Source organism: Genypterus blacodes, unplaced genomic scaffold (genome assembly GCF_046128005.1).
Source record: "Genypterus blacodes isolate CSIRO-AG114 ecotype Tasmania unplaced genomic scaffold, CSIRO-AGI_Gbla_v1 ptg000058l_1, whole genome shotgun sequence".
NCBI classification, from domain to species: domain Eukaryota; kingdom Metazoa; phylum Chordata; class Actinopteri; order Ophidiiformes; family Ophidiidae; genus Genypterus; species Genypterus blacodes.
In genome coordinates this window covers 4,699,906-4,712,500 of record NW_027466870.1, presented here as the reverse complement: position 1 = coordinate 4,712,500, position 12,595 = coordinate 4,699,906, and the positions used below count along the sequence as shown (strand labels likewise).

Genomic DNA, 12,595 nt, shown 5'->3' with positions numbered 1-12,595 from the left:
ATAAGAACCGGATATGCATGAAGTGCCTGAACACTTTCAGCCAATTAGTGAGCCGATTTCAATTGGAAATTCTGATAAGCCTCGTGAGAAGTGAAATGTTAGACGTGGACAGACTCATTAGCAGTTCATCTGTGATGGAATGAATTAAACATCACACAGAGAGAGAGAGAGAGAGAGAGAGAGAGAGAGAGAGAGAGAGAGAGCAAACCTGCATCTGATCCGACCAAGCAGAAGTGTTTGAGAGTGTGTTTAAAGTCAGATAGTCCAACAGAATGGACTTGTTGGACTTGTTGGACTCTCTAAGTGTCCACCAGGTGTGTGTGTGGAGATAAAGGGTTACCTGTACTGAGTGTGTGTGGAGATAAAGGGTTACCTGTACTGAGTGTGTGTGGAGATAAAGGGTTACCTGTACTGAGTGTGTGTGGAGATAAAGGGTTACCTGTACTGAGAGGAGTTATTGAACTGGATCAGGCGAGGGTTAAGTTTCTGTATTAAAATGCGGATGATGTTCATGAAGAGCATGAAATTGACCTGTTGACAGAAATGGCAGAATTAAAAAAAATTGATCCAAAATTGAACAGAATTGAACAGAGCTGAAACCTTGGCAACACGGTACGACCGATTGATGACAAGATTACTTCAGTCAATTTAATTTTTACGGCGACAAAACAAGCAGCCATCTGTGTGATTGAGTCTGGCTGATGTGTGGGCACCGTTCCAATTCGCTCAATAGAACCTTTTGAAACTTCATGCATTTTAACTAATCTCTTATAAACCTGAATAGAAGGTAAACAAAGCATCTGCATAACAATCTATAATCTAGCGCCGTAATTAACTTTTCATTTAGTAATGATTAACTCATGATTTGGTTTTGTCTCAGCACAATGGCGGCTGTGTGACTGTGTGATGTAGCATTCACCGCTATAGACACAACGATCGGTCCTTTGATGATCCACCAATAAGGAGAGTCCTCGTAGATGTCCCAACATCTGAGGGAGAAGACATTTAGACATTGTAGACTTTAACTGATTTCACTTTAGATACCAATATTACAGTGAGCAATTAATCACTTTATGTCACTACAGCTGTGTGTGTCTGTGTGTGTGTGTGTGTGTGTGTGTGTGTGTGTGTGTGCGCGTGTGTGTGCGCGTGTACAGTCTGCAGTAAATGAAACAGTTGGTGATGAATACAAACTCTGTGTCCTCAAAATACAGCCTGGATCCGATCCACAGGACAGTGAAGAGCACAGGTACGCCTGTAGAAATACACAAAGCAGAACACAATAAGTGCCAGTTTGACATTTCACAGCTCATTTGTACTTTATTCTGTATATGTATGACGTGTTTAATGTCTCTATGCAGCCTATCAACAATTTCCTGCATAATCTCTAACGCAATTTCATGTACTCTCACTGCACTTAGCACATAATGTGTGTGAGTGAGTGTCTCCTGCCATAAGCAACCGCTCCTTTCATTTCACCACGTCAAAATCAACTCCAGCATTTGTCACCAAACGCTCAGCCAACAACCATACTAATGAGAGTTACCAGTGATTGCCACTGGGATGTAAACTTTGATTCAATTTGTTTGCTAATTTACATTCCCTCCTCTCAGCCTGCAGAGATGGATTAAAGTAACAAGATGTGTTTATGTGCAGCTGCATGTCTGCCTGCCCCATGTGAGCCTCACACCCTCTGCAGACCGCCGTCAAGCTGCTTTACAAACAAACCACGGCAACAACAGTCTACTATTCACTCTGCCGCTGTATGAAATCGCTCATCTGAATTTGAGGGATGATGCATCTTCCAATCTCCTGTTAAACAATACAGAAGCTGCTCTAAAGGGAACAAGACAATGGATGATGTTTCCTAATTCAAACTGTTTCAGGGGTGATGTGATGTGCAGTGTGGTTAAACTACTAAACTCTTCCAAAAGATACACATTTATAGATTCAATCTTACAATTACAGCAGGAATATCTTTGCAAAACATTCACTCCGTCACAGAGCGATGCTCATCTGAGGTCTGATTGTTTGTTAAATCTAAGCGAAACACCCCTCTGTTTATGGGTCGAGCTTCTTTCTGCAATCAGCCTCAGGTGATTGGACTGTATAATTGATTAAAGGAAATCTGATTTGTCACGTTTTGCTGGTTTAATGATGGCGCCTGTGCCCAAAACACAAATGACGACAATCTCATCCCCGCCAACATAAGAGCAAAAAGTTTTTTCACACTTGTTAATCAACAGTGTGAGCATTTTACTGACTTCAACATGTCACTGTCAATACATGAACAACAAGTCTACTGTGTCTAAAATATACATTATCTGATAGGTGAAAGAGTTTCCATTCAGTCATCCATAGACCTACATGATCTATCTCCTTTTAAAGTACTAAAATTCATCTCTTAATCCTTTTATGAGGCATCACAGTGTGTATGTATGACAGAAGTCCTCACCCCAGCCCAGCAGGCCAAAGCCCCAGAGGCATCGGCGGCTGTGATGGAAGGAAGAGAGCAGCAGGGAATTGAGGTAGAGCGCCTCCACCAGGAGCCAGAAAAAATTAGTCATTACACAGTAGTGACAGAAAACCACAGAGGCCTTACACGCAAACTGGACGGAGAAGAAGAAAGAGGGACAACAGATGAGAAGAAATCAAGGAGAGACACACACAAGCGACATGGCAACATAGAAATCTGCTGGGAGAGGAGATGTGAACGCAGCCGAGGCCTCTGTGAGGATCTTACAGAGGAGAGGGTGCAGTGGTTTGTGTCGTCGCTGGAGAACAGAGACGCGTCCTTTATGAACACCGCCACAGCTTTCAGGATGAACGAGGTGAAGAGCTGGATGTGAATGTAGTTCCTGGCACAACGCAACCTCCTGTTGAAAAGGCGAAAAGACACACACACACTGAATAATGAAACAAGAGGAAGAAAAAGATCACAATGTCTTTGTTTTACGGTCAATTTTAGTTTCCATATTACCGGTTTGTTTTCCATCTTTCTGAGCCTGTAACTGAGTTTACTTTCCTTCCTCCTTCATACACCAGGATTGTGTTTGGAATTAGAGATTAACATACCGAACACACTGCATGCAGATACATGTTATGTTTGAGCAATGTCCCATATTAAATGCAGGCCAGCTGTTGTTGCTGTTTGGCACATTCAGGAAATTAAATTGGAATTTAGTTTAGAAAAATCCAAAATTAAAAATGACCTGAAATGTGGTTGATGTTGGGTCAAACAGGGACTCAGAGTCTTAGTCAGTAGTAGTGTTATATAGTATAAGATATTCAGAGACTTTGTGAAAATGATTATAAAACATAATGAACTCAATTGAGAAGAGCAAAGGTCTGCTGCCATGAGAAATGAACAGAATCCTCCTCACTGGATGAGCTGAAATGAATATTAATCTGTGATGTAATGGCACCTGAAGAGCAGCAGGATGAGCACAGCCACAGACAGAACCACCAGGGAGACGCTGTAGCCGGCCGTGTAGATGAGCTTCACTGTGGCGAAGTACGACTGCTCGGTCTGAGCGTGAGAGGAGAGAGAGAGAGAGAGAGAGAGAAAAAATGTAGCACTCAAATATCAAAGCTTGTCCAATTGCTGCCCGGCTTCAAAATGAATCTAATGTGTCAAAATGAGAGGAAATTGTACATCATCCAAATACAGATAAGCTTGAAACTCAAATGCACTGGATGGATGACGGAGAGCTTTATCCATCTCCTAATGTCACAGGAGCATTATACTGCGCTAAAGTGACATCTCGGGTTTGGAATTAGGAAGACAGAGAACAATTATGGTGACAGAAATGAATTCCAGTCTCATTATTTAACTCAGTTCTCTGTAGCACTTCAGGGTTGGATACGTTTGATAAAAGTGATGATTGCAGAACCAAAGGGCATTTTCCTTCTGCTAGTTACTACTGACTCTCTTCATTCTCCTGTCAGGGAGCATTAATGTTATTTGGAATTTCTCTACACAATAAATGAGCGACTTCATACAGACACACAGACACACTGACGCCCTGTAGCATCTCTCATTACTGTGGCAAAGGCCATAAAGTGCACAATGATGATTGAATGGGCTTTCCTCTCAATTCAAGAGGTAATAAACTAATGTGAATAATCATTTAATCTCAAATCAAAGAGCTTGAGATGAGAAGTTAAAGAGCCTCTGATAGATTTTCCAGACTCACTCCGCTGGTTTTATCTTCTCTACAGGGACATACCGTATGTTTCCTATTCATTATAAATTATGCATTTTAGACGATTATGAACCTTATGAGCTTTAATGAACTTGTCAGTACCAATATGGAAATGTTTGGAATGGAAACTTAATTATTAAGAATCCAGATCCAGCACATCTTTGCTCTCTCATTCTCTCCTCCTTTGTCGGGCTTTTAAATAGAACCTTTATGACAGCCATCTTCATGCTTTATTGATTTTTCTTCCTATTACTGCTGACTGTTCCCCTGTTACTTCTTTTCAATTTCCACTTCTTCCCTTCCCTCTCCATTGTGAGTCTGTCATTCCCTTGTGAAAGCATTGACCTGCTGTACTGTGATGGACGACTGCTTACCTCCAGAATGTCGTCGTCCACGCTGCAGGCGACGTCGTACGGTGGGAAAGGGATGGACCAGCCTCCACCTGTGCAGTTCTGACTCACTGAGGTGAAAGATTGAGAGGAAACACAGACAAGCAATCACTAAATCATCACCAGAACCATGTATGCAGGTCAAATGTCCTCATATCAATACGGTGCAGTGAATCTCTTTTCATCTCATTTGACTGCAATTTCCTGAGATAAGATCTTATTAAGCATAAACAAGAATGCAAGAACAAAGAATAAATACATTTAGTTCCCTTAGGTCCCAGTCTGAATATGGGGATCTCTCTCCTAGGAGCCTCTACATCCTCACACATCTCGCCTTCGCTTAAAGAGGGATTTGCCAGTTTCCCCCGCTTTACATGAGGAGGGTCACCAGAGACGCCTCCCTCATGTTCTCAGTGAGCGGGGATAAGGAACGGGACAGAATCTCTCTCAAACACATGTCTTGGTCTCGCTTAGATGAAATGAGACGGCCTGATAAGATGAACCTGACGACAGGCTGCCAGCCCAGGAGGGTCAGACCTGTAATGAGATGGTCAGGTTACATCCAGCCTGTAGAACCTCATTTAGTTTGAGGGTGAGGAAAGCTCATGTTTCTTTAAATGTCACAACTCTGACCAGAGCCTGAGATGTTTGCCCCATTAACGAAGTGAACTGAGGGTCTGGGCTGGAAGAGGAGAAGAGAGACTGGGAGCAATCTGGCTTCTTTTCCCAGTCTGACTGATTAGATGGCAGAGGAGACATGCAGAGCAGCCGCAGGGGGGAGATGTTTCTTCTGCGACTGGACATGGCCCCCTGGGGAGAATTTAAATGTGCCCAAGCCTGCTGACCTAATCACAAGGTGCTCCAGGAGGTCTGGGTGAGGAGAAGCTGGTGTGTCCTAGATAGCTGCACAGCCTCTCCTTCTTTCTTATTCTACATCGGCCACTCCGGTGCTATCGGCTTGATCTGCTAAATTGTTAAGCTAAGCACTCGGTTAGAGGTCAAGAGAAGAGGCGGCTGAATCACGAGGGAACGCTGCATCATCCACTCTTAAGGTGAAGGTGAGCGGCTCCACCTCGACTGTCCTGACTGCGGGCCAATACTACCTGCAGCAATGATATAAAGGCTTCTGAGGACTGACACCCGAGACAAAATGACCCCTCCCTCCACTCTGTGATCATCGGTGGCACCTGTGTTGTTTCTGAAGAGTGCCGGGCAGCTTCTGTGGACAGTTTCCCCGACCACAGCGATCGGCCAGCAGACGATCCCGTCCCAGAATGGCTGACAGCCTTTGAGATGGGACAGAGATTGCGAGACATTAGTAGTAAGTAATGCAGAGAGAAGACACACTGAGATAGATCAACACTATAACACCTGCCTGCATGTGCATTGTGCTAAGACAAGAGTGATGATGTCCTGTACGTCTCCATGCCAGACCTTTACCTTGAGATAGATTACAAACATGAATCCTTATGTAAGAATCATTAATGTTCTCCCTCACTGATCCGTCACACTGATAGATCATCTCAGCCCCTACGCATTCATTCTCCACTTGGAACAGCAGCTCTGAGTCTGAGCTTTCTCTATGAAGCATGCAGTTCATCTCACACACTTGTAGTTAATGTGACCATCTGCAGTATATCACAGCCAAACTGGGGGTTTTTTGGTTGTGGATTTGCATGAGCGGGGAAGGAGGATGAGCAAAGGGACGACACACCTTCTGTGCTCCAGTTGCCCTGCTCAGCAATGTACCGGAGGCAGTGACGCTCCTCTCTCTCCAGCTGAAATATGTACTCACACTCAGGGTGCAGGCTTGACAGAGCCTAAAGGGAAGAACAGAGCAAGGACAAAAGGAAGGGAGAATAGAAGAAGGCTCCATTGTGGATGGGTACTTCTCAATGCATTGACAGATTTCAGACATTTAAGCAGGAGACAAAGATCGGGAATCACACAATCTGGAATAACAAACACTCCACACAGGATTGAATGCCACACTGAGAACATGAAGATGTGATGAAGCTAAGGAATGTAAATATGGTAGTAGTCGTATAGTTAATCTAACTTAAATGCATTTTAACACTAAATTTAAAACAGGAAAGTCTCCAGTTTCCTTTTAATTTTCAACTTCAATTCAAAATAGATAAATCTGGCACATTTCACATTTAAATTGATTCTTAGTTTAATTTACATTTTTATATGTAATAATTTTATATATCATTTTAAATGTTTTATCCAAATAATTGATTTGAAAATACATTTTTGAATGTTAAAGGCTGCACACCCATGACTGACCCTCACATACACACACACACAGGTGCTCTTCAGGTCAAGGTGGAGCATGTTAGACAAGTTTCCTGCTTTTAGGGACGTGGATTTTTCTCATCTGAGCCCTGGCCACCTTCAACCTGGAAAGAGCCCATTCAGCCAGAGGAACTGTGGACACCTGTGTGTGTGTGTGCATGCATTTTGCGCAATTTGAACCTTTCTCGATGTTCAAATAATAGCAATTCATGTGTGGGAAAACAGGAGTTTGAGTCAGGGTTCTGACTCACTTTGCCTGTAAACATTACCTTGGGTAGAAAATGGTTTCCCGTTAAAAGAGTTACCTTTTAGCAAAAACACATCTATCTCCATCTGTGGCATTAAGCGAAATGTTACTTCAGTGTAATGCGGAGAGAGTGGATGCTTGGCAAATTCATTAAGTGGGTTTCCCTGGGGGACACAGATGATTGTCTCAGCTCCAACAACTCTGCACTCCATCCATTTTAGTGCGGCTCAAAGATGTGTGTGTGTGTTCGTCTGCCTCTGCCTCCCCTCATATCAAATAAAAACATCACAACCAGATTTGCATTTGACATCAGCCTGGAACTAAAAACAAATCAGGACATCTTGTTGGAGGGCGACCTTGAGACTGGATGAAGGAATAAGACTGAAAGAAGGAAAGCAAAGGTCATGTGTGTGTCTGTGTGTGTCTGTGTGTGTGTGTGTGTGTGTGTGTGTGTGTGCCTGTGCAGTTTTGCTTGATACAGTCTGCATTATGATTATGAGTGAGTGTTTTCCACATACAATACGTTCCACCTGGCATAAAATACATAACGTAGTTGCTGACAGCGAGAATTGGAGTTGAGCTGCAGAGTAACAGCATCTCAAAGTTCTGCCTCCAAGCTTATACAAGAACACAGATTGCTTATGTGTTTGTCAGCAGGCGGGCACATGGCACTCTGTCGTGTCGGGCTTTGTATTTCTCCTTTCATATGTTGAGTCATTCTGAGCCAATTTCCTTGAGTTTCTGCCTTGGCTCCAGAATTGGCACATTGGCTTACACGTCATTGAAAGGTTGCAGGAAATAGCCAAAGTATTTTCTGTTGCCTTTTTTCAATGTAAGTACGTGGAAGCTCCTGGGTTCACAACCCCATGTCTCGTGTCTCTATCCTGCACTTTTTACAGACAAGACCCTGAATCTTGAAAAATGTCAATTATAACGTGTTATTAATATGCATATAGCTCTGACCTTTGACTTTGACTATGTTTCATTCTTGAAGAACTGAGGGGAAACAAACATCCTGGTGACAAAGTGAACTTAATTTCAAAGAAAGAAGAGCTAAATTCCCTTGAGAACACAAACATTCCCTGTGGAGAAACCATGTTTTCATGTTTTCCTCTGAGGAGAGAGACAGCAACATCTGCAGCCATGCAAAACCCCTGGAGCCACTTTATGAAATAACAGGAGTTAGTATATGACATCGTTTAATTACCACTGTGCGGGGAATTGTTTTAAATTCTTCAATGCAAACACGCAAATGTCAGACATCAAAGAGGAGGATTAAATGCCCGACAGAGGGGATCCATGTGTTATTAAAAGAGGCATCATTCCTCAAATTAATGAATTCCTTAATGGGAACAAGGATGTATTGACAAATATTCCTATAACGTCTCATACTGAGCAGGTGCCTGTGGGGAATCTGGAGAGTTCCGTCAAAAGTCTCTGTTCTAAAAAAGCTATTTATCAAACGGGGAATCAGAACAGAGGCTGTTTTTATCAAGCAATGCATAATAAACCAAGCAGACGATATATTTTCCATTTTCTTTATGTAAAATGTAGCAAATACAAAAGCTTTCAGTACCACCTCTCCCTCAACTGACAAAGAATAAAAGTGTTGGAAGCAAGCAGAGTAAAACGCTGCTCATCCCTGCTCTTTTGTTCCTAATGCAATGCTAATAGTCTAATGAGAGGTATTATTGTACAATTTACTCAGCAATTACCTCTCCTCCCGTGGAAAGGAACAGGGGACACATGAAAAAGGACGCATACTGCCGCCAGCAGAGAAAGTGGACTCCAAGTGGACTTACTGATACCAAAGTATCAGTAAGTGAGCTCGAGGTGAGACTCTGCTCTCTAACTGCTTTCCTGTAGAGATAATTCACTGCTGAAGAAATCAATTCATGCTCCTTTAATTCAAAAATGAAATCTCCCTACATCAAAAGGAGGCGGACACTGGAAAATTGCCCTCATATGTTATTGTTGAATGTCCAATTCTAAAGCCATGGACATAAATATGGAGTTCACGTAAGATCAACAATGAACCCACTAATTAGAAGGCCTGTCCACATACTCTGGCTCATACATCAGGTAAATGCCACGTATCAGGGGAGGCTGATGTATTGCAGATTGAACTTCTGCGGAGACATTTTTCATCATCAGGACGTGGAGCAGATGCGAGCCTATAAGCCTATAAGAGCCTATAATGGCAGGTGGTGGGACATAAAGCCAGAGCATGAACGGCGCTTACAGGCACCGGGGGATGCATGATGTGCACCTGCATTTCAAATGCATGATGGGACAAAGCAAGCCAGACTGCAGCCGTAGAAGACACAGAAATAGAGAGAGACAGCGAGCGAGCGAGCGAGCGAGGACTGGATAAAGTAAGTCTGGGTAATGCGAGTCCTGACACTAAACGCCCTGCCAAAGGCCACTTCACACTGCCAGGTTAGTGCACTGCAGTGTGCTGTAAAACTGCTCTCTGAGAGGTGAAGCCCATTATCTGCTAACTACCCAAAAAGGGGCCATCAGATTGGGCTCACTTTGCGGATGTCGCTGTCTATTTTCATCAGTGAATGAGATGCACCTCTAAACTGCAGTGCAACGTATAGGACGAAGACAATCAATCAGAGAAAAACAAGCACAGACCCTGTTTAGTATTTCAGTAAGAGATTACACAGGTGCTGGAATTAACTGGCTGGCTGTCTAAGTGGAATGTTCACACACTCGCATGCACTAATTGAATAAACAGTGACTACTGACTCAATCGCCCTCAGCTGCATCTCTGGATCTTTACACTGCAAAACCAGACTGATCATTTATACCGCTGCGTTGGCAAAGACAAGCAGGTAATTTCTCCTCTCAGGTGTACAAAAGGACAAAATTCCAACCATATAAAAGATACCAGTCATGCCCTGCTGGTGTCATTTCTGTTATTTTTCTTTTGAAGTGCGTGTCTGTTTTTATGTATTTGGTGGATCCGCGGGCTTTTCATTATGATTCTCTGCAGTCCAGAGCAGTGAAAGAGAATGGAATGAAGTGGAACACAATGATGAGTGTGTGAGTGTGTGTGTGTGTGTGTGTGTGTGTGTGTGTGTGTGTGTGTGTGTGTGTGTGTGTGCCCCGTCCTCATTCTCTGCCATGCTGATCATCATCGCACCTATCATCATCCCCCGTTTGCATCGTTCTCATATTTCTATTCGGTTGAAAATGAGCAAGGCAGCCATCTAATAAGAGCTCTATGTACCTGTTGACAAATGACTGTTATTGTGTTTGCTGGCGCGTGGATGTGTGTGTGTGTGTGTGTGTGTGTGTGTGTGTGTGTGTGTGTGTGTGTGTGTGTGTGTGTGTGTGTGTGTTTGTGTATGTGTGTGTGTGTGTGTAATAAGCCTAAATAAATCACACAAACACACACACACACACACACACACACACACACACACACAATGGATATTAAATAAAGAGCTAAAACCAGCAAACACAAGTTGTTCAGTTTTATCCAAATGGTGTTTCACTGTTAGAATTTCACTGAGTAGGAAAAACATGTCAATGATAGCAGAATGACAGAAAAATATGTCCATTTTCTAGATTTTGGCTGAACTTGCATGCATCCTTTTTGGTACATTTTCAGACATTTTCAGTGTATACACCCATAGCCACACACACAATAAGTCAATAATGATGAAATACTAGGCTATGGAAATTAATGGGTGAAGCTAAAATCCCTGTTTTCTGAATATGGACATGATATGGGCACACACACACACACACATAGATCCTACACATCTAGATCTGCTCCAGACTCAAATTATAAATGTATGTATTTAAACATTTACATATTAATAATATATATAGTGGGTGTGTTTCTCCACCTGTCTATCATTTATGCAGCTCTACCGTTTCCAATGTAACAACACTTCCATCTGTCTAGTGACGACACGCGCTTTATATAAGTTTAATATCGTGTCAATCTGTGAATCAACTTTAGGAGCGCCGTTATTGTTCTTCCCCGCAGATGGAGTTCAAGTCAGTTACTCACGCTTGCAGCCAAACACAGTGTGAGAAACACAGCGTGGACGTGGTCACGGGACATTGTCTCGGTTCCTCCGATTCCGGTGTGGTTCTTTCTGGATGACACCGACACACACTGCGGGGCAGCGGACTCTCTCTCGCGCTCGCTCTCCCTCTGTCACACACACATACACTCAGACACAGGTGTTTTTCATAATAAAATCCTCTTTCAATGCATCAGTTTGAAACATTTTGGGTTATGAAAATACTATAAAAGCCAGGGCTTGGTAAACCTTTTTTCACGTCCGATGTAACGGGCAGTTCAAACACACAGTACACATATCGCACCATTACGAAGTGACGATTTGTGCTTTTATTGTGAAGGTGAAACTCTGGTCCTCCACTGTTCATGCTGGTTAACTGGAAACCTTCCGTAATAACCCTCCATAGTCCCACATTATAAGCATGCACCTTACCACAACCTCCTTGATCAAGCACCAAGGGGTTGACTGATAAATTGTGAGCCTAGCATAGAGCGGTCTTACTGACTTGTTGCCGCTGCTGTGCACTGAAGGTCTGAGGGGTCCATATCAGAGGAGTGAAGCAAGCATGTACATGATTACATCATGTTTGCATAGTTTGTTTTACAACATTCTTACTTCCAAACCTTTCAAGTTATAGTCCTTTGAATCAAATCAACAAAGCTAATGTGCCCTAAATAATAAACTAAGAAATTCTATCAGAACATCAGAATATCTACATTCAGCACTTCCAGCTTTTCTCACCTTAGTATGTATCTCCTGAATCATAAAGCCTCTTCACCATGGTCGAGTCCCCTCTCCACTCCCTGAGGTACATTTGATAAGGAGGTATTGCAACCCAAGAAGATATTTGTTTACGTCACATATTATGATGAAGTGTGGCAGCGCACAGAGGTAATCAGTGGCAGTATGCTGTCCTGACTCCCAAGCTGCCTAACAGAAAAACAAAAAAATGGATTAGTGAATGTAAGAGGCATTGCCAATCTCAAACCTTTATTCATTTCTCCTGTGGGTCTGACAGGTCTATTACAAGCTGAACACTTGTAAGGATGACTAATGCACATTAGAGACACTCCAAAATGAACGAAGAGAAAACCTGTTCCAGTATCAATGCTTTGAAAGTGAAGTGTAAACAAACAGATTTAATATTTATTTTAACAAGTTTAACAACCGGTACACATAACAGTTCTCTTTCGAAAATTTGAGGCTTTGCTTAAGAATTGCACAATTTTCATAAAAAATAAAAAAAGAGACCCAAATGTGAGATTGAAAAAGATGTGTATAAAAGCAGCATGCAGGTCAGCCGGGCTTCATTAGGTAGTGTGTACTGCTAACTCTCAGAAAGTGACTCAAGTTATTATTTTCATATTTCTTTCTGAATAAAGCAAAATCAACACAGTTGGATCAATGACA

At 42.5% G+C, this 12,595-nt stretch overlaps 1 protein-coding gene across 1 annotated transcript in view; it reads right to left on the bottom strand.

Annotated features, from left to right (window-relative positions):
• The window catches only part of ghrhrl (growth hormone releasing hormone receptor, like), a 16,348-nt gene extending 4,189 nt beyond the window's left edge, over positions 1 to 12,159 (bottom strand). Inside the window, exons 1-11 of the mRNA XM_076153535.1 lie at positions 11,927 to 12,159; positions 11,170 to 11,316; positions 6,309 to 6,414; positions 5,782 to 5,880; positions 4,580 to 4,665; positions 3,426 to 3,529; positions 2,744 to 2,876; positions 2,456 to 2,609; positions 1,195 to 1,255; positions 920 to 989; positions 440 to 531 (exon numbers count right to left, since the gene is read on the bottom strand). Coding sequence (XP_076009650.1) covers positions 440 to 531; positions 920 to 989; positions 1,195 to 1,255; positions 2,456 to 2,609; positions 2,744 to 2,876; positions 3,426 to 3,529; positions 4,580 to 4,665; positions 5,782 to 5,880; positions 6,309 to 6,414; positions 11,170 to 11,316; positions 11,927 to 11,950 — 1,076 coding nt within the window. The 5' untranslated portion in view covers positions 11,951 to 12,159. The remainder of the gene's footprint in view (positions 1 to 439; positions 532 to 919; positions 990 to 1,194; positions 1,256 to 2,455; positions 2,610 to 2,743; positions 2,877 to 3,425; positions 3,530 to 4,579; positions 4,666 to 5,781; positions 5,881 to 6,308; positions 6,415 to 11,169; positions 11,317 to 11,926) is intronic.
• Between the last annotated feature and the right edge of the window lie 436 nt (positions 12,160 to 12,595).